We start from the raw sequence: 27,975 nt of genomic DNA, 5'->3' as shown, positions 1-27,975 counted from the left end.
CGCTAGGCAGGGGTCGCAACGCCTGCCCCTCGCTGCCTGGTCCCCTGGGCTGACGGACACACCGGCCTCCACTCGGGGGGCGTGGAGACAAAGGCAGGCTGACCCGGGAGCCCACAATTAATCTCGGTCAACACCACGCAGGGTGGGTCGTCCTCCACCCTGCAATTTACATTTTTATTAAATCACCCAGGAAAATTAGAAACATTATTACTTCCCTCAGTCTTTAACCCTTTCTCTGCCCTGCACTGCACGCAGCTACCCCATGCTGTCCCCATGCTGTCCGTCTGGATGAGGTCCAGACTCCCAACCCATTCCCACCTGGCCTGTCACCTCCAGTGACCACCGAGGGCCCTCCCCACAGCCCAGGTCCCCCCACCCATGGCCCAGAATGTGCAGCCATGGGGGGAGTGCTGCCCCAAACCCTTTCCCAGTGGCCTTGAGTCAAGGAAAGCTCCTCCCCTCTCCAGCCTCAGTTTCCCCTTCTATAAAATGGGAACAGTCGGAAGCTGATGGGGTCGCAGCCATGCCCCAGCTGTCACTCTTCCACCCACCACTGTTCCAACTCAGCCTCCACAAGCACCTGGAGCCCCCTGAGAGCTCTCACCACTCAGAGCTCTCACCACTCAGAGCCCAGCAATGCTGCAAGGGGACCATCTCCCAAGGGTGACACCTTGCCTTTACCCCTCCTGCAGGGGTGTGAGGAGACAGCAGGGAGGCACACCGCAAAATGGGGGCTCAGCGCACAGGGGAGACCCCCAGCACTCACCTATGCCCCTCCCTTACCCACTGTGCTGACGACCTGGGGATCGCCAGGGTACAGGGCAGGCCCCGCAGTCCCTTGGGAACCGGCGACCCCAGAGTCCATGCCCAGCAGGGGACAGACAGGAGCCCCACCAACAAACCACTTGCAGAACGTGTGGAGCCTCAGAAGGGACGAGCAGGCTGAGGTGGCCGAGGGTGACAGTGGAGGTGAGGCCACAGCAGCCAGGGGTGCTGGGGTGACACCCGAGTGAGGCTGGAAGGAGCAGCCCAGCTGTCGCAGGGTGTATGGGAAGGGCATGCAGGGAAGGGAATAGCACATGGGCTGGGGACATTCTAGCAACAGCAAGCTGACCAGTACAGCTGGTCCCCCTCGAGCAGGGATGAGCGCCAGGTCTGGGCTTGGGACTTCACCCCAAGGACCGTAGCAGCGTGGGAGGGACCTAGTGGAGGATGGCAAGTGAGCGCTGCAAGGAGAGCCTCATGGTGCCTGACGGCACGTGGCTCCAGGCTGCCGTCCACAGCGCCACAGGCCCCAACCCGAGGAGCTGCCACCTCTCTATAGGGAAGGTGGGGAAGCATCAGAGAGGTATGCCCAAGTGGTAGCATCAAGGAGGGCTTCCCGCAGGAGCGGGCACCTGGGCACAGCACGCAAAGTGGGCAGATACTGCCGCGCTGCCACTGTCCCACCTTGCAGCACCCACTCATGCTTATCTGTTGACCCAGATTTAGTCATGAATGAACCAGGCGGAGAGTCGAGACTCTAATTCCTTTTCACTTGCCCTCGTCATCATTATGCACTGACAGTGTGTGTGTGGGGGGGGGGGGGAGGGTTGGAGGAAAAGCACGCGGCACAATTAATTTCAGCTTCGATTGTTCGTTCCCGCCTCACTCTCCCCACCGGGGAAGAGCCTTTTTTAGCTCCATGTTTCACAAATACCTTAAAGGATCAAGCCGGCAGCTGATGGTGGCAGGCGTTGCTGGCACCGTGGACGGGTGGGTGAATACTCAGCCGCTGTCAGACACTGAATTAAGACCCGGTGGGAAGGGCCAGATGAGGAACACAATGTCAGAGGGACAGAAATATGTCCCCACTAAACCCAGGCCCACGGCTGTGGTCCCTGCTTGCCGGAGGCCACTGACACCAGACTGAGGCTTCACAATCCAGACTCCTAACCCCAGGCCGGTCAGCCGCCTCCATGCTGGCCCCAGGATTGGCTGCAAGGGCCATGAACCTACCAGGTGCCCCCACTGCTTACTGCCAAGAGGACACAAAAACCTCCTCTCCAGATTCAGCCCAAACTTGTACCCTCCTCCCCAGCAGCTCCATTTCAAGGAGCCAGACACGGCCTCAGGCTGTGCAAACATCAGCTCCCTTATTCCCACTTGACAGGTGAGAAGACTGAGACCCTTGCCCAAGGCCCACTACTACCAGGCACTCACAACCTCTAGGGCACATCCACTTCCATTTCCTCCACTGTCCATGGTCCAGGCAGAGAGGGGCCACTGCATGCTGGCAGGGCAGCTGGGGCCTAGGAGGCCGAAGGGCCCAAGCTTTCAAGCAGCTCCAGCAACAGGCCCCGTGAATGCCAACCCCAGCTCTCTGCCAGACGCCTCAGTCCTGGCCACCTGGCCACACAGCCCAGAGTCCCAGGAGGCAGGCCCCAGCTAGGTGATTGTCACTGCTGCCCCTATCCCCCCAGCCCCACATGCACTGTCTGTCGGGCCCAGCACTGAGGCTGGGGAGGGCTCTGAGTTCTGTCCTGCCACTACCACCAGGGTAAAGAGACAGACGGCACTGCAGTCATGGGGTGGAGGGGATCTAACCCAGGGGAGCTTCCTGGAGGAGGCTGCTTATACATGGACACCTGACAGGCAAATGAAGGGGCAGCGTGAGCAGGACCCAGAGGCAGGAGCAAGCCTGGCTCCTGAGGACTGAGGGGCATCTGGGGTGGCAGCAGGAGGGGTGAGGGTGGGGGCAGCAGTGAGAACTTCACCCTGCGTGTACTGGGGAGCCACAGAGGGTGGTGCACAGGGGAGAGAGCAGTCCAACAGCGGGGCCCCAGGAGCCCATGGCCCCAACCTCCTGCTGGGAACCCAGAGAAGGAACTGAGGTCCCACTTCCCACCTTCTTCACAAGAAAACTCCGGAACGTGCGGCAGGCATTCCCGGGTCAGGGTTTCTGTCGAGAAACCTCCGCTTTCCCCACCATGCGGCTGCTGATTCAGGAGAACAGGGGGCGGGCCCAAATCACGGCCCCTTCCTGCAGCACAGGCACGAGGCCAGGCCTGCTGCTCCCCGGTCCCCACTGAGCGCCTACTGCGTGCCACGCTAGACCTGAGCTGAGAGCACCAGCTCCCAGCCCCCTCCCTAGCCCGCACCCCCCTCCCCAGGACCATAAGCCACAATATCCTCACTCTTCAACATTGGAAGAGACCCCCTTGGGGCTGGGGAAACTGAGGCCCGAGGCAGGACAGGGTAGACTTGTCCATATTTGGCCGATCCCCTCCTGGGCCACGGAGCAGGTGTGGGATGGCAGGGACCACAGAGGGCAGGGACGCAGGCCCTGGAATCAGGCTGCAGGGACCAAGAAGAAGAGCGGGAGCGAGGCAAGCACACCGGGCAGAGGGAGCGCTCAGGGTGGCACCACATGGCACCCCCCCCGGGGGAGACTGCCAAGCCTAGGGGGAGGGATGACCAGGCGTGCCCACCCCACCTAGGCCCAGGAGCATCACAGGCACGAGGGCAGAAGGACAAGAGGGCGCCAGGACGTCACATGTGCTGACCAAGCCCCAGCCCCCACCCAACTTCGGGGAGGAAATGCTCTTTCCCACAGTTACGAAAGATCCTCTTTGCTTGAAGGAAGAAGGCGAGCCCAGAGTCACACCATTCCACGGCTCAGTGCCACACGCGCTGGGGTCGGGCGGTGGGTCCCTGAGGCCTGGGGTCCACAACAGAGCCCCCCAGGTAGAACACACCGTCTACCTGGGACACCAGGCAGGGAAAGGTGGCTGGGCCCTAAGCCCAAATCCGCGTCAAAGCAGCACCGGCTGGTGGGTGTCACTCCCTGGCCTGGGAAATCCTTGTGCCCCGGGGTGGTTCTGGAACCAGCTACCCCTGAAACCCCCTGCCCAGGGCAACACTTCCTCCCCGGGGAGCAGACTCCGGGCCAGGACGTTCACATCCTCCCCACGTTCTCCGGCACGCTGAGGGATCCCCACATGCCAGGCACCACAGAGGGCGGACGGGCAATCCCTCACGGGCACCCGGGCACCAGAGCAAAAACTTGTCTCGCCACCCTCAGATGGGAACACCGAGAGGTTCAGGGGGCCCCCAGCTACAGCTCTTCCCCACCCCTGGGCAAGAACTAAAGGCTTGGCCCTGCTTATGTCCACTCTCATGGGCACCCGAGAAGCAAGTGCCTTCACCCCACTTCACAGATGCGCTGCCCAGGCTTGGAGAGGAGACATACTGCCCCAAGTCACCCACCGGCAAAGGGCTGAGTGTGGACCTGAACCGGGCCTGTGAGTCCTGCCACCCTGGCACTCTGGGCCACTCAGCCCAAAGCCTGCTTCCCAGGCTCCGAGGAGGAACTCTCCTCCAGTAGACAAACGCTTCTGCCTATGCCACCTTGGTCCCAAGGGCGGGCGGGGCGGGTGGAAATCCCATAATCTCTGGGGCCTCTCCAAGGAGGAAGTGCCCCCCCACCTGCTTGGGCCGCGGGATTTGGTTTCCTGGCCTCTAATTGAGGGATTACCGACAACCCTGGCACCACACGTGCATGCACGCCGGGCACCTCCGTGACCTCACCACCCACATCAGTCACCCAGGAGGAAAGGCCATCCTGGCAGGACAAGGGCTCCTGGCTGCAGGGCGGAGCCAGCCAGGGCGGGCAGGGCCAGGAGGGAGGCCGGGCAGGTTCCCCTCAGCACTCTCCTCTCTCCCTTCGTGCCACATCCCACAAGCCCCCGGCGTGGGCCTGGGCACAGCCACATCAGCTCTGGAGGCCACACCCGGCACCCTGCAGGAGCCGGGGGCGGTGGGCTGTGCCTGGGAAGCCCACCTAGCACCTGCAGGGTGACACAGGGTGCCGGGTACCAGTGGGGCTCAGCAGGACGGGGGCCAGGTCACCTGACCGCCTGGAGTCTGCCGTTACTGCCGAACAGATGGAGGAGAGACGGGCACAGAGCAGGCACCTCCCGGGGCAGAAGCAGGATGGGGCTGGGCCCACGCGACCTCACTGACGTTGCCCCCCCATCCTGCCTCAGTCACCTCAGCAGCCCTTTCTAACCTACAGAGCCCTCAGGTGCCAGCAGCACACCTGGGGCCCGTCCACGCTCTAAAAGGCCGGCACCCAGCATGCAGCAGGCACCGTGCTGGTGGATGGACCTTTCCACACGGAAAACGTCTGTATCCCATGTCCCCGTCCAGGTGAGCCGGTCCCCAACATCAGGGCCACATGGCCTCCTCTTCTGACCCCACAGCAGATCCTGGATGAACCCAGCCGCCTGTGCTGGAATGGCTCTGCCTGCACTGCCCGGGCCCTCCCCACTGAAGACCTGGAACGGGCAGCTCGATGCAGTGCCTGCCCCAAGCTCAGGCTCTGGGGCCCAGCCCCCTGTGCGACCACGGCAGCAGGCCCCAGCTCCCTGCACCTCAGTTTCCTTGTATGTGGAATAAGGGGAAGGGTGTGGCACTCGCCGCCCCACACCCACAAGCTGTGTGGTCCTGAGGATCTGCCCAGCCTCTCTGAGCCTGGTCCTCATCTGTAAAGGGGGCACAGTGGGCCTGGCACAGGCTGGCACCTGGGCACGTGGTAGACCACAGCTCGCCAGCCCTCCACCCAAAACCCCAACCCCGCTCACGCCTGGGCACCTTGGTGGGCCTGGCACTTTCCCCAGTGGGATGTCACAGTTCAGGACCCCCATCCACCAAATGCCCACGGGGGCTCACGCAGGCCCCTCACCCCAGGCGGGACGTGAGGTGTGATGTGGGTGGTGAGGTCACGGAGGTGCCCGGCGTGCACGCACATGTGGTACCAGGGTTGTTGGTAATCCCTCGATTGGAGGCCAGGGGAGACGCCCCTCCACCCTGGGCTGTCCGTGTGTCCCACAGCCAGCAGCATCCACCGTGCGAAGACCCCAGCTGGCCAGATGCACCAACAGTACCCCACCCTAAGGGGGGGTTTCGCTGACCCCACAGCATGGCCAGTCCCTCAGTGAGTGAGACCAGGGCCCGCAGCAGACACGGTCTGAACAAGGTTGGGCCCAACGCTGCCCTCACCGCACCCTGGCCAGCCAGGCTGGAGGCAGGAATATACTCATATGTGTTTACCTGTACGTCTGCAGCCCACCCCCCAGTGCATACGCCCACGCTCTCACCTTTTCTCCTCTGTCATGACCACCCCAAACCTCAACCTCCAGCTGAGAACCAGGGGAGGGGTGTGAGGAAACTGAGTCATGCACCAAGGCACACCAACTGCCACCCCAGGGGATGAGAAAGGGCCACCCCACAGAACTAGCCAGCCAGCCAATGAGCTCCCCGTCACCAGAGGTATGCAAGCCAAGTAGCCGGGTCCCCCCCACCAGGGGTCACACACACACTCGCCTTCTTGGAGGGCTCCGGCCTGAGCCAGGAAGCCGGGTGGAGACTGGAAGGCGGGGGCCTATCTAACCAGAGTTGCTAAAAAGAGCCAACGGGGAAGTAAAAATAGGAAATAAAAATAAAATTGCTCCAGCCGCCCTGGTTGTTTGTGTAGGAAACAAGGCATCTCTCTGGGGCGGGCTCAGCTCAGCCCCTCCCAGATGAGGAATGTCTCCCCCTCCCCCCAAATGTCCAGCTGCCACCAGGACTTCAGCCTCACACCCAGGGCCCAGGGCAGGACTTGCCTCAAAGAGAAATCGGAGAACCGGCTCTGCCACCCACCAGCCCCAGGACCTCGGACAAGGAGCTGAGCCTCCTATCTGTACCTCAGCTTCCTTATCAGCCACAAGGTGCAGACCCACCTGGTACAGAGGGAGGGAAGGGGCAGCACCACGGCCCCCCACCACAGCAGGGGTGCCCCCCCTGGGCCTGCCACACACTTCTCTCTGTCAGGATCCCCTGCAGCTGCTCCCCAGCTGCAGGCTCACTCTGCCCCAAGGTGGGCAGTCAGGAGAGAACGCAACACACCAGAGTGAGAGACCAAGCCTGGCTCTCAGCTCAGACCTCGATTTCCTCAACTACACAATTAGAGGAAGCCTTCCTTCCTATCCTTTCCCGTTGGGCCTGTCCAGGCTTGGCACTAGGCTTGTTCTCACTAGAGTGTGCATGACTGACCCTGGGTAGAGAACTCCACAGAAGAGAGGGGCCTGATCCTGCAGCTGGGCACGGGAGGGCCGTGAGGGCCAGGGTACAGCTCGTGCATCCATCCTTGGGACTGTGCGGATTCTCCACTACGGGCTGTATTCAGTGAAGTACCTGCTGGGTCAGGGCTTGTCGATTGCTTGAGTCTGCCTAGAGCACCTGCTGAAAGGAACTCTGAGTGCTGCAGACGACTAGCGATGCCTGCCCCAGTCTAGGCCTGGAGCTGTGGGACGCGTGCCAAGGATGAGCCCCACTGGCCCCGGGTACTACTTCAGAGTGTCCCTCATCACTCCGGAAGCCCCTTCAGTCCCACCACTTGTTCTGACGTTCGCTGCCCCCTTTGCCACTCCCTGGGAACTGGGTGGGCTCTGGGGGCCTGAGCGGGGTCTGGGGGTAACAGCACTGGTCTGACCCAACGCTGTCAACCCCAAACCACCCTCGCCACGAGAGCTGGAGTTCTTTCTGGAAAATCCTCTGCACTCGGCCCTCTCCATTCTCTGGCCCTCAGGAGAAAACCCCAGTCCCTCCTGCAGACCACCCGCCCCCAGCCCCATGCTCTTCTGACGCCACCTGGCTGACCGGCCTCTCCCTCCCTGCACACAGACCGGCTGAGGCTCGTTCAGTTGCCGCGCTTTCCCCTCGGCCAGGGCGCCCGCTCCTCGGGACACTAGCCCATCTGCCCCCTGGATGTGCCTGTGCGGGCCCAGGGCACACACAGCACACACACACACCCAGGAACACTGGCTCACACACCCTTCCACACACACAGGCTCACACACACATGCTCTGACTGGACCCCAGGTACAGAAGGGACCCTGCCCAGTCCCTTCGCTCAGTAAGGTCTGGCTCCAAGTCCCCAAGGAGGGTCTGGGGAGGACAGGGACCCTGAGGCTGAGGCCAGAGAGGAAAGAAGGGTGCAGGGGACAACATGCCCACCACGTGGTGCTGCCCTCCAGCCCGCAGACCCTCTGAGCTGGCCAGAGTACAGGTGGAGGTCCCATGAGTGGAACAGAGGCTGAGAGCACACCCTGGGCCCGCCCCTTAGCCTCCAGGTCCTGGGGGCCAAGCCCAGATCAGGAATTCCAGCAGCCCCCCCGACACAAACACGTGGGCTGGTGACCCAGATCCCGTCTCGAGGTCCAGGTCCTGGCCAGCGTGGGCCGCCAAGCACCAAGCTCAGAGTCCAGACAGCCAGGCGGTGGACAGTCACCTCCTTGTTCTCAGAAACCAAGAGGGACCCAGAGTCAACAGGGGAGCGAAGTTGGGGTGGGTGGGGCATCTCCAGAGCCCTGGAGACATCTCCTCATTCTGGGGTCCCCCAAAGCCCCAGGTCCGCACGAGGCCTGCTTACTCCCCCAAAGCGGTGATCTGTCTGCTCCTGCCCCTCACCCACGGGGCTGGGCAGAGCGCAGGGCCTGGCCTCAGTGCACGGCGGGAGTGATGGCCAAGGGGGGTACTGACTGCCCCCTCTGATAACAAGCTCACAGCGTATCAGCCACATCCAGGCCAGCGTGGCTCCAGTAGTTGTCCCCTCCCCCACGCCATCAGCCAGCCATGGGCGCATCCCCGACGCCCAACGCGGGAGACACAATAACGTCCACAAACAGATAAGTGTCGGCGCGGGGCTGCGGGCAGGGAGGCCGCCCACACGCAGACTGGCCGCCGCGGCTGGGCAGACACCGCGAGGAACACACCTCTCCCACGAACTGCGGCCAGCGACGGCACCCAGCGCCGTGACCCACCTCGTGACCTGGAACTGGGAGGGCTCGCAGGAGCTGAGGCAGAGGGCCCGGGCACGCCACCTGGGCTGAGGGCTGGTCACCCTGGAACCAGAGCTGCCTGCAGGTGGCAGCCCGCAGAGGGGGGTCAGCTCACCCTGACACGAGGAGGCGCTCTCATCACCAAGGCCTTTTCTTTTTAAAACTCCCAGCCTACGCCAGCCACGGGGAGCCAGGCCGGGGCCGCGTCCACACAGCTGCCCAGCCTTCCAGGCTGAGGAGGGAGGCCAGAGGTCCATGGACAACACCGGCTGACTGGCCTGGGGCCTGGCCGGGGGAAGTTGAGCAGCAGGGACACGTGGCACCAGGGCCCCAACTGCACACAGACCGTGGGCACCCAGGCCCCGCCCGCACTTGGCTGCAGCGTCTCCGGTAACCCTCAGGCGCCCTAGGATGCAGGGACCGTCATGAGCCCCATTCACAGTTGTGGAACCTGAGCTGGCACCCAGACGACGCCATGTCAGCCCGGAGCACATGCTCAGGGCGGCCCAACTGCCCGGGTCCAGGCAGCACTGGCCCAGGACGGGCCTCCCACTTCCGAGTGCCTAGGCCAGCCCTCTGGCCACACCAGTGCCAGGCGAGGGGCAGCCCATGACTTCAGCCACACCCACTGTACCCCCTGGCACAGCAGGAGGGTAACCTCTCTCACAACAGCTGCCAAACACATCCTTTCAATTGATCGTCAAAGGGCAGAGACCCTGGGCTGGGGGTAGAGGGCAGTGTGGGCATAAGCCCGGCACCCATCACACCCCGGGGGGAGATGAGGATCACCCCCTCCTCCCCAGGGGGAGGCTGGGGGCACCGCCCTGCCGCTGGCTTCTTCCTGGCCCTTAGAGCTCTTCTGGCTGCCTCTCTACGGCCACAGACCCACCGGCACGGCCGACACAATTCTCCCCAGCAGTGAGAGCACTGCCAGCTGACCCTACCAGGAAAAGCGCCCTGAGAAATGAAAGTGGAAGCTGAGGTGGGGGTCCCGCCTAGGAAGCCTGGCTCAAACCCCACCTCATCCAGGCAGCCTGCAAGGACCCCTCTCAGGGGGCCCTGCACCAGCCCGGCTCCTCCTCAGCTCTCCGGGTCCACCCTCCGGCGACCTCGTCCCGCTGCCAGGCTTTCCTGCCACCTGCAGGACGGCACAGCACTGCCCAGGCCCCTCCCCCACTCTCCCCGCGCACACACTGCCCACCCAAGCTCTCCCGGTGGGAGTCACAGCACAGCCCACACCCAAGACCTGATCATTCCCCAGACCTGCTCGCTCTACGGTTCGCCTCGCTCGGTAAAAGGCACACATCCCACCAGGTACTCAGGCCTAAAGCGTGGGACCACTTCACCCGGTTACCCTGCCCCACCCTGCCCTCCAGCCCCCCTTATCACACAGCAGCACAGCCTCCTCCCAAGCACAGGCCAGACACCCCCCTCCCGGGCCCAGGACCCTCCAATGGCTCCACCCCCATGGGGCCAGAAGATCCGGAACCTTCTCGCCCTCTGATTCCATCTCTACCTCCCCCCTCACTGGCTGGGCTCCAGCCACACAGGCAGATTCAAGGAGCTCTGCCCAGAAGGCCTCTGACGAAACAAAGCTCACGCACAGGTCTGAGGATGCAAAGCTGACTTCTCCCAGAGAACTCCTATGCATCCGTCATGACCCAATTCACAGGGCCCACCCCACGGAACACCAGGGCAACATGCTGTCACTGCTTCTGTGCCCACTCTGCTTCCAGACTTCCTTCCACCACCACTCTCACGCCATCTCCTCCCCCAGACCGGGCACAGGAGTAACACACCAGTCAACTTCAGCTCTACACACTCTATGGGTGACCTACCCAGACACACTTTACAGAGAGGTAAGAAACCCGGTCCAAGGGGACACTCTGGCAAGTGGCAGTGCTGGGATCCATCCCAGCCTGTCTGACCCCAAGCACCACTCACCCCTTGGAGGCTGGGCCTCACTCAACTTTGCCTCCCCAGCAGCCCGCAGGAGCCAGACATCTATGGACAGACAGCCGGTCAGATGAACAGATGGATGGACAGCTGGCAGGCGGAAGATTTGCTCTGAAATCTTGGCCAGGCCTTGACCCACCCACCCACCCAATGGCCAAGTTTCAATACAGTGCTTAGCGGCAGAGAACGGAGCCAGGTCCCAACATGGGCAGTCACGTGGGACTCAGGGTGCCCCACTCCGCACCTGGGCACTGAGGCCACGGAGACCAGGTTCTGTCCAGCAGCAGGTGGCAGGTGCGTCTAAAGCAAGCAGAGCTGAGGGTGGGAGCTCACCCCTTAGGCAGAAACACACGAGGTCCCAGCCTTGGCCACAGGCTCCCTGAGGGCTCCCAGGGCCCCCAGCACCAAGCTCGGGCCCAGCATCTCCCCTTGGGCAGCAGCCCACCCCTCGTCCCAGGAATCAGCACCCGGCTAGACACGCAGCAGGACGTCCCTCCCTTTAAAGCCAGGCTGGACCCCCAGAAGGAGGATGATTCAAATCATGATGATAATTTTAAAAGTCAACTCTGCAAGGGGTGGGCTTACCCCCAGGACATTTCTGAAGTGGAGGATATGGGGGAGAGTCTGCAGAGAGCACGAACTCATCCAACAGACGTGGGGCTGGCACAGCGCCTGGCACTGTGGGCTCAGCAAACGAGACCTACAAACCAACCGCACTGCGAGCAGGGGCTGAGGTCCCAGAGCCGCACGCCCGAGAGTGGTGGCGGCCAGGGTCGGGGTGGGAGGGGCAGCACACGGCAGTGCCCAGCCCCCACCTCTAACTGGCTCCAACATCCTTCCTTCCATTTTACAAATGAGGAAACCGAGATAAAGAGGGAGGAAGTCACAAAGTTCATGTGGCAAAGCGGGAATGGAACGGGCAGGAGCCCTGAGCGTGGCACCCCCTTGGTCCATCAGCGGCAGGGGTCAGCCTCTTGTGGGGGAGCTTCCTGGGGTCCCCATCTCGGGGGGAGGCAGACCTGACAGACTGGTGCCCTGACCTGGTGCCCAGGGAGACAGAAGAGAGAAGAGGGGGCCCTGGCTCCCCTCCCCACTGACCCTGCCCCTCCAGCTGGGCCCGGGAAGGCCACGGCCAGCACTGCCCTGCCCCGGCCGCGGCCCACCTCAGCACATCTGAGCCCAGAGTGGCCTGGCAGCCAGTGCCTGAGGCCCCACCTTCCAGCCCTCCTCCCGACCTTGATCCTGGGCAGAAAGTCCAGGAGCAGGGGTGGGGCGGGGGCGGCTCCACCACCTCCCCTGGACTCTGGCCCCAATCAGAGCTGTTTTCCTCAGCGCCGGCAAGGAGAGGGTGAAGGGCCATCAGACAGCCCAGTGCACACAGGAGATTCCTGGGCAAATGATACCTAGAAGTGCTCACGGGAGAGGGGCAGGGCCGTGGCAGGGGATGGACCAAGGGATGTGGGGACACACAGGGTGGGGAAGAGGCCTGACAACGGCACTCACACCAGGAGCCAGAGATCCGAGCTGGCGCAACAACTCGTGGGGGGCCAGAGTGGGTCATGCTCCAGACCAGGACAGTCCAGGGCCTGGGAAGCAGAGGGGACATCAAGCCAGCAGGGGACTGGCTCAGAGGGGGCACGGTGGCAGCCAGGCCCACTCCCAGCTCCACCTCCTCCCAGGGTTAATTATTCCCAGACCAGCTGACCACACCCCCACGCTCACGTGGTTCCTTACCAGCACAGACCTGCAACCCAGCCAGCAAGCGGCAGGCCAGAGCCTGGCCATGCAGTCGGGTACTTCTGGAATCCTCCGGGGAGGACCGCTACCCAGAGCCACACGGACAGCTCCTCTCCACACCCAGAACTCCCTGCTCTAACGGATTCCCTTCCCACAGTCCACCCAACAAACTGCTATTCATACCTTAAAACTCGCCTGCACCATCGCCTCCTCTCGGGAGCCTCCCTGACTCCCCAGGCAGTGAGCAGTGAGCAGGTGAGGCACAGGAGGCCCACACAGGTGATGTGCTGGCCCAGGACCACAGAGCCCTCAGCGCAGCACTGGCACTCACTCATCACACAGGGTAACCTCTTTCACCATCAAGTTGTAAACACAAGAAAGCCAGGGAGGAGAGTGAGTGGTGCCTGATGTGGCAGGAGAGGCCACAAGCCACGAGACCCTGAGCAGAGGCCTGGCCTCCAGCCGGGGGTGGGGGGCCATGGGGGGCCATGGACAGTTCCAGTAGGCAAGGTCAGAGCCCAAGGGGAGAGGGGCTCTCCTGGCCTTGGGTGGTGGCCAGCATGACCCCACTGTCCCCTGCTCGACCCAGCCCCAGTTCGTGAGGTTCACTGTTTCCCCATCACGTGCTGCCCGGCCCCGAAGTGTCTCTCCCAACACTCCTAGTTCAAAACCAGAGCTAGGCCAACTGGAGTGACCACACCCCCCACCCTAGCCACCTCGGCGCCCATGGCCTCCTAGCCCCCCAGGGACCCAGCCAGGCCCTGCCCCCCTCAAATGGGGAGGTAAGGCAGCCATTTCCTGAGGAACTGGTCCCCAGCTGTGCCATCCCACCCAGACAGCCACCCAGCTCAGGGGAACCAGGCCAAGGCACCAGGAGGGAAGGGCAGAAGCCTCTGGCAGCCAGAGAGCCCCAGGGAAACTGAGGCCCAGAGAGAAGGAGGGACATGCCGGGCTGCAGCGACCGGTTGGAGTGTCTCTCCCGCCTGACAGAACAGAGCAGGGCAAGAGGGCTCAGGGGACACCCCCCACCCCCCGGGGCTCAGCACAACGAACCTCTCCCAGTAGCAACAGCGAAAGCCTCTGCTGAAGGCACCCTAAAAGCACTCCAGACGAAGCTGGTCCAGGGTGTGGATGGGAGGCGCTGACGGTCCCAAGGAAGGACCCCATCGCGGCTCAGCCCCCAGAGTTGACATTCCACGTCCTCACCAGCCCGGGCACCCTAGCCACATTCATTCAACCTTCCCGAGTCTGAAGCCCTCATCCCCAAAACGTGGACACGACAGCCCCCCACCTCATGGGCCTGTCCACGTAGACAGCTGACCTCAGGACAGCTGAGCACAGGGCCACCACGGCTGCTACCACTGACCAATGCTGCCCAACGGCCGGCCATACGTCTCAGGGACAAACAGACAACAAGGCAGGCACTCTGGACATGAGGCCTGAGTTGGCTGGACAGCAGGGGCTGGACCGGCCCGCCAGCCCCCACCAGGGCCCTGGGCTCCTCCTCTACAGCCTGGGTATGGAGCCGCAGCCGGGGGACGGTCAGTGTGGGGTCTTCTCCATCCCACTCCTCAATCAGACACACGTGCTGGGGGCTGCAGGGCTGCACTCGCCCTGCCAGGCCCTGCCCTGGGGAAGCCTCGGAAACAAGAGAAGGTGCGGCGGGTGGCCAGCACATCCCGAGCACACACTGGCCAACGCCTGCTCTCCCAGGACAGCCCTGAGCTTCCACGTACCCACAAGGAAACGGCGAGGCAAGTAAGGCAGGGCCAGCCAACCTGACAGCGGGGTTTGGACCCAGGGAGCTCAGCACCGAGTCCAAAACTGTGCCCAGTGCCCTGCATGCTCCACCGTGTGGGAACAGCAGCCGTAGGTTTCCGGAAGAACATGGCTTTGGAGCTGCTCCCACAGGCAGACGAAGAGGGGACGGGAGCAGGCGTCCCAGGCGGAGGCACGGGGCCAGCCAGGCCCACAGGTGCCAGAAGGCTTTGGACAAGGCGGCATCACAGCACCTGGGCTGCCACTGCCTGACCTCTGCCCGGGGCGAGTGCGGACACTTAAGCTAAATTGGTCAATTATGGGATACTTAGATCCCTCCCGGGGGCTGCCCAGCCTCCCTGGTTCGAGGAGGCAGCACCAGGAAACCTGTTGAATCAGTAACCTCATTACAGCCCCGCGGCCCGGGTGTGGCCGGCTCTGAACTCCTCGGGGCTTATCCAGGGCCCACGGAGCGTTTACACACACAGCCTGGCCCCAGCCCAACTCACTCTCCCTCCCTCCCCTCAGCACTGCATGCTCCAGACTCAGCACAGCGGCCGCCACTCTACAGAGACCGTCACCACCAGCCCTGTGCCCAGGGCAGTCAGGGAAACTAAGGCACAGCTGGAAACCACTGTTGCTCCAAGGAGTCCAGAGACGGGCAGGGTGGCCACGGCCAGGCTCGGGTCAGCCCAGAAACCGAGCGAGGGCTCCCCTTTGCATGTCGGGCCCCAGATGACAGAGCTTGAGGCTCCGTGCCTCAGGAACTCCGAGCCAAGGGCCAGGAGAGGACCCCCAGGGCCCGCCTACATCCCATCCCCCAGCCCCGAGGCCAGTTCCCACCACAGCCCTCGGGTCCCTGCCCTGACCCGAGCAGGCTCAGCCGCTCTACCCTGCATGGACAGCCTGCCCCCCCAACTGCAGCCTGTGCTCTGGTTCTGGCCTGTCCGGCCCAGGCCTGGGCCAGCACTCTCTTGGCCGCCGGCCCATTCCACCACTTTTCCCAGAGACCCCAGGCCCCCTCACTCGTGCCCCTAGCACACAGGCCCTGGGATGTCTCCATCAACATGGGGGGGAGACACATGGGGTAGAGAGCACCTCCCCAGGGAGAGGCCAAGGGCCCAAGGGCCAGGAAGAGAGCGGGGGCTCAGGGGGCGGGGGAGTCCTCTCTCAGCCCCATGCTCAGGGACGCTGGGCATCCGCCGCCCAACCAAGCTGCCCAGTCCGATCCCCAAGAAAGCCCCTCGGAGTCCCCCGTGCCCAGCTCTGGCCGCTGTGCTGAGGGCAAGGGGAAACAAGGCACTCACAGGGGCCCTGCCGTCAGGCCCCCAGCCCACGCAGGCCCTGCCTCCTTCCAGCGCCGGCCTGCCTCCAGCCCACCTTCTGCACAGAGCTGGAGGCCCAACCCAACCATCTATACCACCCTGCCCACGGCCACGCCGGACCCCGGACCCCCACACACCTGACCTGGCGCCAGGGCCCCGCCTAGAAACTGGGTCTGTCCACACACTGCCACCTCTCCCAGCTCCTGCCACATGGGCCTCTGGGCCTTTGTCCACCCGGAGTTACCCTCCCCCACCACCTGTCGCAACCCTGTCTCTCCTTCAGAGCCCACACCAGAAGCAGCTGCAACAGGAGGCCTTCCCCAGCCGTCCACTCGTCACACGTATCTCCGCAGGACGGCAGGAGCAGGCCAGCACCCGGCAGGTGTGCCCTCGGCACCTGCGGAATGAATCCAGCCAGCAGACCTGGGTCCTTCTAAGGAAGAGGCTGTTGAGACTGTTAGGATCGGCGAGGAAGGCTGGGCGTGTACATGTATGTTCGTGTGTAGGTACATGCATGTTCATGTGTGTTCATGTGCATTTGTGTATGCATGTCTGTGCGTTCCATGTGTACATGTGTATGTTCATGTGTGCATGTGTACATGTGTGCACGGGTGGGCATGCATTTGTGTGTGCGCATGTGTGTTGGGGGTGGAGACTACAGAGGTAACCAAGGCCCCACCCTGCCCTGGGGACCCAGTATGGCCATCCTTGCCCAGCCCCCCTCCACCAGGTTCCTCAGGAATGTGCTACCAGACAGCTCTGCCCTGACAGGGAGAGCAGGTGAGAGCCGGCCGCCAGGCCACCGGGGTCCTCCGGCTGTGCCTCTGGCTGCTGTCCTAACCCAGGCGTTCCAGCCCACTAACAACCCCCCCACCTTCAGCCCAGGACAACCCTGGATAAGGATCAAGGGTCTCCAGTCCCCAGCAGGCCTTCAATGGGTGAAAGGGAAAGAACGGACAGAGTGACGCTTCATCCATCCACCAAATCCCACAGAATAAAACACTCGCTCACCCAAGGGCCTGAGACCCACAACAGGGCCCCCAGGAAGCCAGGCCGGGGCGCAAACCCAGACGCCAGCAGGCGAGCCGCTTCAGAAGATGCTACCCGAGGATCAGGAGGCCTGGGGGAGCGGTGCCCCCACGCCAGGGACAGGTTCCGCTCAGCTGGTGCTCCGGCCCCCCCAGACTGGGAAATCACTTTGCTGAGAAAAAGCAGGCAGAGCCACACAAAGACGCTGCACCGGCACCACGGCTGTGGCAGGCCTCAACCAGGGCTCCGTTTCCCCATCTGCTCACAGGGGCCATCTCTGCGAAACCTCCACGCATCCCAGGTGTATAGCAGGTGCCCCATGGAGGGAGCCAGCGGCATCCTTGAAGGGGCAGTGCAGGGCCCTGAACAAGCTGGGAGACACTTAGAAAAACAGGACAGGCAGGAACCACGGAGATCCATCTGGATGAGGTGACAAGGAAATCAGGCCCTGAGCGGCGACCTTGTTCATCCACTCCGCTCACACCGGGCGCGGGGACACACACAGGGACACAGATTCACAGGGACACAGACACACAGGGTCACAGGGACACGTGAAAAACAGCAGCGGGCAGAGCTGCAGGTAGGGCCTGGCTGCAGAGGAGAGCACAGTGCAGGCAGAGACGGCTGGGAGCGCGTGTGCACGTGTGCACGTGTGCGCGTGTGCACAGACCCAGGCCCTGCCCGGGCATGTGTGTATCCCACGCTCCCTGCACGGCCTGGGCCAATGTGATGTGGCTGCTTTCTGCTCCATTTCACGCGCGTTCAGCTGCTGAGCTAGACAATCGCTTTGTAACTCTAGGGTGCAATTTCCCTGTCTGGGAGGCGCCGGGGCACAACTCAGAACAGCTCACGCAGGCTCGGCGGGTGTGCGCGCGAGTCCCGGGCCCCATCCCCTCCTGCAGGCCTCGAGGAGTCCGTGCAGTGGGGTCCCAGTAGGGCGAGGGCGCCCAGACCAGGGGAGGACGCAGGAGGCCCTCTTTTCCTGAATCTGCTGGAGCACTTGATGGCACCAGCCATCACCTCTGCGTTGGAGTCATGTTTTGGTCCCACACTCAGACCTGGGCCACAGCCTGACCCAGGCAAGAGGCAGAGATAGACACTCCCCTACAACAAACCCGCTGCCCAATACGTGCCGTGCGTCCATTCTGCAGAGGGAGAACTGAGGCTGAGAGGCGGAGGGGCAGGCCACACACAGGCAGCATGGAGGACCAGACCACCAGCCCAGCAACAGGACACAGCCCTGGGGCAGGAAGGTGCAGCTCCTGGGGTCCTCCCAGGGATGGCCATGTCACTCCAGAAAAAGTGGGTGGGGGGAGCAAGTGACAAAGGGACCTGAATAGAAGGGAGAAGAAGAGAGTGCAGCTTTTAAAATGTAAATGTTGCAGGCAGGGGAGGGGAGCGGAGGGAAGGGATGCGCCCTGTCACCAACCCTTCCTAGCATCTCTGAAATCCACCCGCTCTGCCTCGGAAAGGTCTGGAAGGTGATTCCCAGATGGACACTAGCCCCACCAGCCACAGTCCAGGCAGCCAGGCTCTTGAGGACCCAAACCCCTGGCCCCACCAATGGCCAGTTCCCGTGGAAATAAACCAATTAATGAGCCCCCTAAAGGCCCTGGCCACAAAAGGCGACTGCACACGACAAACTTGGAGTCGGAAGAGAAGGAAGGAGGGCAGGTCTTGGCTTGTGAAGCCCTGACACCATGACGGTGGCCCAGCCTGAGCCAGCTCAGTGGCCTCTGCTCTGTGCCCCACGGAGAGCAGCTGAGCCGGGCCCAGCAGCTGGGACGGAGCGCTCTTCTCCTAAAGGGCGGACCTTGCTCCCCACTCTCGAGGCCACAGCCCTGGAACATGCCAGCTGTGGAAAGAGCCCACACAACGCAAAACCATGAAACTCCACAGGCGGCTTCCACTGGCTCTGGGCAGGCTTTCCAGTCTTTCTCTCTCTTTCACACACACACACACACACACACACACACACACACCTGTCCCACCTCACTCACCTCAGGGCCCCTCCCCTGGTGCCGGAGCCCCAAGAGTGCACACTCAGCCCGAGCCAGACAGGGCCCGCCCCCGAGCACCCATTCTATGCCCACACAGTAATTCTGCAACTACCCCCACCTCCAGGCCTTCTTTCCCAGGAGAAGAAACGAAGACCACAAACAGAAAGCATCCCAGAGCCACAAAGGGGGCCAAGGGAGAGCAGGCAGAGGGCCTCCTGGAGGAGGTGCAGCTCCCCTCGGCCCTGAAGGACAAGTACAGCTGGAAGAGCTGGTGGAGCTGGGAGCAGGGCTGCTGGCTCAACTCTGCCTAATCCTGGCTCAGAGCCGCCCGGCCCTCCCTCCTTGGCCTGTCCTGGGGGCCCCCAGCTCGTCCCACCCATGTTGTGCAGAGGGAATCAGGGCTGCACACTGGGCCCAGACACGACAGCCAGCCCCGGGCAAAGAGGCAGGCTGGCAGGCCACAGCCACGGTCAGGCCACACGTGAGGGCTGTTTTTCTCACCCTGACACTTCCCCGTGCACAAACAGAGCCCCCTCCGGAGTTTACCAAAACAAACGCCCCAACAGTGGGCAGTGCCCAGGAGATAGAACTGCCTGGGCAGGCAGACTCCAGCCCGGCCTCCCAGCCCGGACTCTAGCCCGGCCTCCCCAGAGTCATGTGACCCTGTTATTTCGAGAGGCCCTGGAACATGCTCTATTTTGGGTCCCGAAGGCTCTGATTTTACCAGAAGCCCCTCACCAGAGTTCCAAGCTCTCCCAGGTCCCAAAGAGCCCCCCCAGGGGGTGGCCAGTAGGCCTATCATTCTGCTACTGGCCACCCACCCCTCCCCAGGCAAACGGGCCACTAGCTGCCAAGGAGGTGGCGGGGGGGGGGGTCTGGTATGGTCTGAGACCTCTGGACTTCTTTTGCAGGCTCAGCTGTCTAGTCCCACTGGCCAGGCTGACAACAGCACAGGCTTTGCCCCCTAAAGGGTGCATGGGCACTGGGGAACACTGGGCAGCAAGGGCAGGAAGCAAGGGCTGCCTCAGGCGAGTCACTCGGCCTTCAGATCTGTACCTGGAACTCATCCCTGCCCTCACTGGGTGGCTCAGAAGGCAGCAGCTGGAGGCTCTGGGCGAGTGAGGGAGAAGTCCCAAGCCCACCAAGCCCCGTGGCACTGGGCACCGGGAGGAAGAAGCCCTCTCTTCCCGAGGCCCCAAAAGGGGTCAGACAGCTAAAAGGGACGGTACAGCCTTCTCAGCAGCTCCAGCTCTGGCCTGGACTGCCAGCCGGGCCCTGGACAAGCAGGGCCTTCTGACACTCACCCCCCACGGGGGATTAGGCTGTGTTGACAAAAGGGCTTAGGCAAGTAGCCGCTTAAATGGACCTTCAACTCCACTGGACTTCAGAGCCGGTCACAAGCTTAGAAAAAATAAAATGCAGTGAGGGTCCAGGCCTCTCTGCTCAGGCCTGGGACTTGGGGGCTGCCTGGGAGGCCGCTCGTGTCGGGGAGAAGCCCCCAGCCTCCTTGCAGTAGAGGGGTGCACCCACCCAGGTTCCTGCGGCAGTGGCTGGGAGGCACCTCTCCTCTTCAGGGAGACTCTGGCACAGCCACCCTGGGTCCTGGGCCCCCATGTGCCAACTCCCAGGATGTCAGAGACAGAGGTCTATCCTGCTCCGGCTACCCAGCAGGGAGAGGTAGGAGGCAGGACATGACAGAGCTGAGCATTCTTGTTCCAGAAGAGATCCTATGGGAGAGCCCAGTTTTGTGTGTGTGTGCACATGCACGCACAAGTGTGCAAAGCTTTAATGGGGAAAGGGAGCTGTCGGCCCACACAGGAGCCTGCCAGTCCCATTCGAGGCCCGACAGCAGTAAGTCACAAAGGACTCAGCTTTCTTCCCTGCTCCACACGGTCCGGCACCACGGACTGGTGGGCTGAATCCCAAACCCACCACTTTGCAGCCTGGGGCCTCAGCCTTTCCTAGTCCGTTTTCTTATCTGCAAAACGGCATGAGTGCCCACTCCTGGGGCTTCGGGAGGACCCAGCGCCTGCCAAGGTCTTCATCATATAGTCAGGGAGGGAGTCTTAGATTTGACAAACTTGAAACCTTACCCCAGGCACCCTGCAGCACACCCTCTGTGAGTGCCTGGTGCTCGTTCCCTGGCCCTGACATCTGGAGGGCACCAGCTCCCAATCTCACCAAGGTCCCTGCAGCCCTGCTGGGTTCTGACCACCAACCGGGTAGCCAACGTGCACCCCAGGCTTCGGGGACAGGGGTGGGGGGGGCGACTGGCCCCTGGGGTTTCATTCAGTGTCAGCTGTTTTGATTTCCACTCAGGACGAATCCTCCCCCAGCCTGACAGCCTGGCCGCCGGCCCGCCACCGAATTAATATCCTTGCGATGCTCACTTATAAAGTCTCCCCACGCCCTCCCCCTTGCCTGCCTCTCACTGGCTCCCAAACCCTAGGGAGGGCATCGGCTGGGGGCGCCTGGCCATGCCCCCTCCTCCTTCTCGGTGGGTCCTGGCCTGGAGTTGGAGTGCAGTCTATAGCAAGAAAGACACGGGGCAGGATGGCAGGGGGAGGACAGGAAAACTGACCCTCCGTGCCTCTGGGGCGTCCTCCCCCAAGTGTAGGGCCAGCGCCACAGAACGACCCGGAGAACAGCCCGAGTGCGCCAGAGTGAAGGCCCCCAATTCTGGGATGGGGCCTTCCTGGGTTTGACGTTCCCGGTCATCTGGCCCCTTGGTGGCCCAGCCCACCGCGCCTGGACTGCTCTGCGGGAGGAGGGGTCCCGGGTGCTCCAGCCGGCGGCCTTCTGGACTCGGCGGCCCGGGCGGCGGCGCCGAGGCCGTCCCGATGCCAGGGCGGCCGGAGGCTACGAGCGCACAAGTTGCTCCGCCCGCCCGGCCCGGTCCCTGCGCCGCCGGCTGGAGCCGGGCGCCGGGGCCGCGGGGCGCTGCCAGGCCATGGGGCAGAAACCCCCAGTCCCAGGCGACCTGCCGCCCCTCTGGCCCCGCCGCGGCCCGCTGCCCTCCTGCTCCGCGACCCAGTGGAGGCGGGGGCGCCCGCCGCCCTCGCCCCCTCCCAGGCAGGCGCGCGCGGGGAAAAGTTGCCCGGCCCCCCGCCGGGGCACAGCGCCCCAACTCCGCGGAGGCCGGGCGGGGGACGCCCCGCGCACTCCAGGAACGCGCCCCTGCCCGCCGCCCCGCCGGCCCGCGAGCACTCACCGAGCGGCAGGAAATGTTTGGTGTCCATGTCGGCGGCGGCTCGGCGAGCGCGGCGGCCCCCGGCGCGGCCGGCCGAGCCCGGGCGGCGGGAGCCGGCGGCGGCGGGGCGGCGGCGGCGCGCGGAGGCCGCGGCGCGGCGAGTTGTTGCAAAAGTCGCCCAACAATGTAAACTACTTGTGCTGCGCGCCGCCGCCGCGCGCCCGCGCCCGCGCCCCCGCTGCGCGCGCCCGCGCCCCGCTCCGACCGCTGCGGCGCCGGCGGGGGGGCGGCGGGGGGCCCGCGACGGGCGCGGACTCGGCGCAGCGCCGCCGCCCCACCCGGCGCTCCCGCCCCTCCCGCAGCTCGCGCGCGCGGCCGGCCCCGCCCCCCCGCGCGCGCCCGAGGCCGGCCCGCCCGCCCGCCGAGTTGTGAGCGAGCCAGCGCCGTGCAAACTTGCAAGTTTGCCTCCGCCAGGGGTTCCCGGGAGCCGCGCGGGGGCGGCGGGGCGGGGGCGGGGCGCGGGCGGGAGCAGAATTCCCTCCCCGGCCTGCCAAAAAGAAGAAAAAGCCACCCGGGCGGTGGAAGAGAGCGGTGCTGGCAGCCCGACGCCGCCGGGCCATTGTCTGCGCGGCCACACAAAGCGGCCGGCCGCGCCGACTCCGGCCCCGCACTGCCCGCCGCCGACAGTAGGGAAACTGAGGCCCGGGTTGCCAAGCCCTGACGCGGGAGCACGGGCTTGGCTCCTCCGCGAGGCGTCTGTTTTCTGGGGCCCACCCCCCAGGCAATCCCCTGCTTCATGCCTGGGGGGAAGCATAGGCCGAGGGCACCTTAGCCCCACCCCCACTGACGGACCCACGGGCCCGCCAGGAATGGGGAGGAGGGGACGACGGGGGGGGGGGCTCACGCTTGCGCTGTAAGGTTGACCCCCACTTCGGGACCCCTCTTTAAAAGCACCAGGCTGGGGAGGAGCTGCTGAGAGTTGGGCACTGACTTTGTGGCCGGTGGCTATTTTTATGCCTTGGGTAGTTCTTTGCCTTGACTTTCATATTCAGGATTTGTTTGTATAAAAAACGAAAGGCAGCCGTCTGCCCTGGACAGCTTGGGCGGCTGGAGCTGGGGTTGGGTGTGAGTTACCTGCGTGGGGCCAAGCACGAGGCACACCGTGCTCCACCGCGCAGGGCTGGCCCGGGGCAGGCGCCTCCCCTCACCACCCACCCTGAGCCTGCTGCCCTCTAGACCCACCTTCCCTGCGCAGACCCATGCTCAGTGGGGGAGTGGGGGCCGGGTCAGAGGGCCTCTCCTAAGGCACATAGGCTGCACGGGCTGGTCCTAGGGCCACGGACGGGCTGATGGAAAGGGAGGTGATGAATGAGGGTAGGTGGCCCCCACGACTGCCCAGAGATAGCCACAGCCCTCCACCAGAGAGGGAGTCCTGCCTGGCGCACCACTGCCCCCTGTGTAACCACGGGTAAGGCTTGGCTCCCTCTCTGCTTCACTTTCCCCTCTGTGAAATGGAGTAACAGGATCCACTTCCCGCCTCCCACCGGACAGTCGAGCTGGATCCCACAAAAGCCTGGCCTGTCCTCGGGGGAGGTACTCATTCCACTTGGGGTAGGAGCACTTGGGGGTGCTGTGGGGGCTAGCATTTGTAGGGGAGCCTTCCCCCAACACAACCACAGGCCACAGCCCGGACTTGTCCTGCCCTGGTTTCCGCTTGATCCGTGCTCCCTCTGCTCTAGAAAACCTCCTCGCTGGCTCCTGGGCCTCCTGCCCACCTGCCCCCCACACACCACCCTTCCCCCTTCTGCCTTAGCCTGTTTAACTATGGCCCTCGTCCACTGTCACAACAAACGCACTCCCCAAGGCACACTCCCCCACTTCTAACACTGACCCTCCTGCCAGGGCTGGGGGCCGGCAAGCATCCCCAGAAAGGGCTGAGAAGCAGCAAACCCAGGCGCTGACACATGTGGGGCATGTGCCATATGCCAGCCCCAGTTCTCAGTCCTGTGTCCATCAACAAACAGTGGCCCCTCCTCCCAGCCTGCACCAGACTGGTCCATTTGCTAGAGAAGAAGGGGCCATGTGCCCTTTTCATATGGGGACCCCACTGGGTGCAAGTAACCAGGAGGAGAAGCCCCTCCAGGACCATGGCGCCCTGTCCTTTGCTTGTCACCCTAATAACCTGTGGGCAGCGGGCACTACTAACCCACCTAACTGGGAAGACAGTGAGGCTGGCAGAGATGACATGATGGCATGTCACACAGCATTGAGGATGAAGCCAGCATTTGAACCCAGAGTCCAACCTCGGAACCTCTGGGCCACCAAGGGTGTGAGCCCGTGACCGGCAGTGCAGGGCTGCTTTCTGCTACCTCCTTTGCCAGCCCATTCACGTTCCACACTGGGTCTCAAGACAAACAGGTGAGAAGAGGAAAACATGAATGATCCCGGTTTTCCAAAGCCATGGATCATTCATTCACTCAACAAACAACTGCTGAGTCTGTGCTCAGATTGGGTACTCAGGTGGAAGTGTGGTCCCAGATAGGCAGGCATGGGCCAGATCCCAGCTGTGCCTCTCACCAGCTGTGTGGCCCAGCAGGGTCCCTTCCTCCCTGTGCCTCAGTTTCCTTATTTGTAAAGTAGGGAGAGCCATACCTTCCTCACTGAGTCACTGAGATGACTAAATGAGATAACAGAGAGTCTGGAAGGGAGTAGGAGTTCAGTAAATGTTAGTTACTACGAGTATTACTATTATTATAACATGATGGATTTGGCTTTCTGGGAGTACCCCGCCCCCCGCCTTGCCCACAGGGCAGATGAGACAGGCCCACGAGGAACTGTCATTGAAGCAGAGAGTGATGGGCAGACAGGAAGTATTATGGACGGTAAGGGGAGGGCAAGGACACGTCCAGCCGTGGGATGTAGGTAGCTTCCGGGCTTGGCTGGTTCTTGAGTTGGATTTTGAAGGCAGGAGGTTTCCGTCAGGTAGAGGCAAGGGCGAGGGCACTCCAGGCAGAAAGGCAGGCATGAGCAGTGGCCTGGAGGTGGGAGGCACCCGGCACGGTGAGGGAACAGCGAGAGGCCCGCTCAGAGAGCAGGTCGGAACATGCCAGGCGCTTGTGGGAAAGCTGGTCCTCCGGGAGGCCCCTGAGGCTGGGCTCAAGCCTCTGAAGTCACCTCCTACAGAGGGCAGCCTGGCACCCTGGGCTCCTTGCCCCCCCCCCACCGCACCCTTGCCACAGAAAACTTGAGACCTTTTGGAACTGTTGGCGTCTGGAGACAGGGAGCCCCACATGGACAATTTTGTACTTGGGCTCCCTAACCCAGGGAAGGCACAAGGGCTCAGGGTTGCCAAGGGTGCAAGAGGGGCCCTCTGTTCCTGAGACCTGAGAAGGCGTCACCCAGCCCCTGCCTCTCCCCTGGAGACCATGTGGACAGTAGAACGAACACGGGGCCCAGAGCCATAGAGACCTGGCTGAAATCCAGCCTCAGTGCCTACAGATGCTGAACTGCTCTCAGCCTGGCCTCTCTCACCTGTGGGGGTGGCAGGGCACAGGGGTGCTTGGGGAGCGGGGCAGGCCTGCTGGGAGTCAGAAGGGGAGCTGGCTGCAGGAGTGGCACACACACACCACACACACACACACACACTCACACTCACACACACACACACACTCTTACACACACAGGCTCCTGGATGGAAAATGTGCGTACTGCTTGTTACGGCTATTTTTCACTCTCTCTTCAAGCAGGGGCTCTTTGGTGCAAATGATCCCACACGACACCACCCAGGACAGTGGCGGCCGGTTTGGAGTGGCCAGGTCCAAGCTAACCATGGAAAAAAACGCCCCCAGCCTTCCTGCCATGCGCTTCTGCAGCCAAAAATATTTTTATAGTAATATCCATCTATTTACAACCTGGGATCTGAGAGGGTTTTGTTTTTTGTTTGGGGCTTTTTTTTCCCCCCCTGAAGGATGCTTTTTAAGGTACTTGGGCTTATTCCGCATGCCTGTCTCCACTCAGTCTTGTAAACAGTCTCTGGAATCGCTGGTGAATAATATTTTTAAAGGCTGGTGTCTGCCTGCCTGAGGCTCCTGGGGCTGGCATCTGGGCAGATGTTCCCAGCAGCCTCTGCAACACCCAGGCACACCTCAGCGGCTACTGGTTCCCTGTCCCCAAAGAGGGTCCATGTGACCCTGAGCTGGGGACCAGCGGACTTCACAGAGTTTTGGGGCCCTTGTCCCCAACAAGCGTGGCAGGGGCTTAGGTGCTCTCAGCCTAACCTCACGGGCAGGTGGCCTGTCTCTGTCCCTAAGCACCCTGGCGAGGTCACTTTCTCACCACGACTGTGGCTCCTTTGGGGGTGATACTTTCTGATGACGAGGATCGGCTGGGAGGTGGGGATGAAGCTCAGAGAGCAAGGGCTCACCTGAGATCACACAGGAAGGCTGGAAGGAGTGACCCCAAGTCGTGTCCTGTCCCTCCATCGGTCTGGGGGAACATGGGAAAGGCGCTGGGCCACACTTGGCCTCCAGGCGGTTCTGCTTAGTAGAGACAAAGAGGAAGGATGGCAGGGAAGGGGGAGGGGAAGAGGGGAAGTAGGAGAAAGGTCAGGTACCATGTGAAGCAGCGCTCTGAAGGCAGGCAGCTTACCTCCCTGATGAGGTGGGAGCCTAGTCCCCAAACTCCAGGACGCTGCTGGTGGTGTGGGCAGACCAATCAGGTGAGCCAGGCCTGAGGGGATGGGGCTGGTTTGTGGAGAAGGACGGGACTGCAGGGCAGCTCCAGGCGAAAGCCTGTGGGTTCCCTCCAGGGACCTCCAAAGAGACGCTTCTGCCAAACCCCAAGGCCACCTGGAAAAAGTCACAGATGTCTGGGGGGTGGGGGGGAAGGACCGGTAGCCCGCGAGGCTGGAAAGTGCTGGGGTGGTCCCGGGAGTTCCGAGTCAGGAGGGGTGAGCACGTTGCCTCCAAGTGGCTTCTTGGTGCCAGGTATGCCATGCACTACCAGGGACCGTCTCCTCTAACGCCACCCCAGCCTTGCAGACTCCTGTTTCCCCATTTCACAGATGGAGACACCGAGGCTGAGAGGAACAGTGACTGCCTCCAGCACCGAGATCACCGCAGCGGAGGTTCACAGTCAGAACCCGCAGGGCAGCTCGGGACAACCACCAGCCTTGGACTCCCGCCTTCAGTGAACTGCTCCACCTCCCTGCTTCTCAGGGTGTGTGGGGGGTCAGCTGGGCAGGAGGTGCCAGGTAAGACCAGAGTCCGGAGAGAAGGGACAGGCAGTAGTCTTGACACACTGGGTACCAGGAGGGGTATGCCATAGCCTGGCTCAGCCACCAAGTCTCATCTGGCCCTCTCTGAACCTCAGTCTCTTCTTCTATAAGATGGGAGGAGAGAGCCCGCTAACCGTGGAGCCATCTTGGCACAGAACGAGAATGTATCGACAGGGAAATCGATGTGACCGCCTCACTGCAGCTGAGGAGGAAGGCTATGGCCGAGGATGCTCGTCTGGTGCGAGACTCCCAGCCTAGGCCTGGCTCTGAATACGCCACGCCGCGTCCTGGCCCGTCTCCACCAGGCCCCTCTCCAGACACCACCCATCAAGCAAGAAGAGAATGTGTTTTATCGGGGGCATTTATTATCGACAATTGCTCCATCCATCTCCCTCTATACACATATATATACGTAAGAGGGGATAAATATGCAGGGGGAGCCACCGTGCCCAGTCCCACTGATGGAGTCACTTGCCCCCATAAAGATAACGGGAAATAATTCATAATATTTATTTGACAGACATGATATGAACCGTAATAGCCTGTTGGGATTAAAAATATCTGTACGTCTCTGTCATCCACCAGTGTGGTTTAAATATTATATATGTGGCCACTGCGGCGATGGGGAGATGGGAGCAGTTATTGATAGCGGCCATAAAGCGAGTCGTTTGCGCTGAACGATGGGAGAAGTAACCGAGGACTTTGCCTGATACCGCTTGGTGCTTGCATCAAAAGAAACCCTGCTTAAAATTGTGGCTTCCCCATCTGCAGACTGCCAGCAAGCGGGGCACAGACGGCCCAGGGCGTGCTATTCTGCAGCCCTCGCGTCCGAGGAGGCCTG

At 62.6% G+C, this 27,975-nt stretch overlaps 1 protein-coding gene across 1 annotated transcript in view; it reads right to left on the bottom strand.

Annotated features, from left to right (window-relative positions):
* Positions 1–22,001, bottom strand: part of RXRA (retinoid X receptor alpha) — a 94,119-nt gene extending 72,118 nt beyond the window's left edge. The window contains exon 1 of the mRNA XM_033122290.1: positions 21,881–22,001. Within this exon, the coding sequence (XP_032978181.1) occupies positions 21,881–21,908 (28 nt within the window). The 5' untranslated portion in view covers positions 21,909–22,001. The remainder of the gene's footprint in view (positions 1–21,880) is intronic.
* Positions 22,002–27,975: the final 5,974 nt, after the last annotated feature.

Source organism: Rhinolophus ferrumequinum, chromosome 12, assembly GCF_004115265.2.
Source record: "Rhinolophus ferrumequinum isolate MPI-CBG mRhiFer1 chromosome 12, mRhiFer1_v1.p, whole genome shotgun sequence".
Lineage (NCBI taxonomy): Eukaryota > Metazoa > Chordata > Mammalia > Chiroptera > Rhinolophidae > Rhinolophus > Rhinolophus ferrumequinum.
The sequence above is the reverse complement of the archived record's forward strand: the minus strand, read 5'-3'. Positions and strand labels throughout refer to the sequence as shown.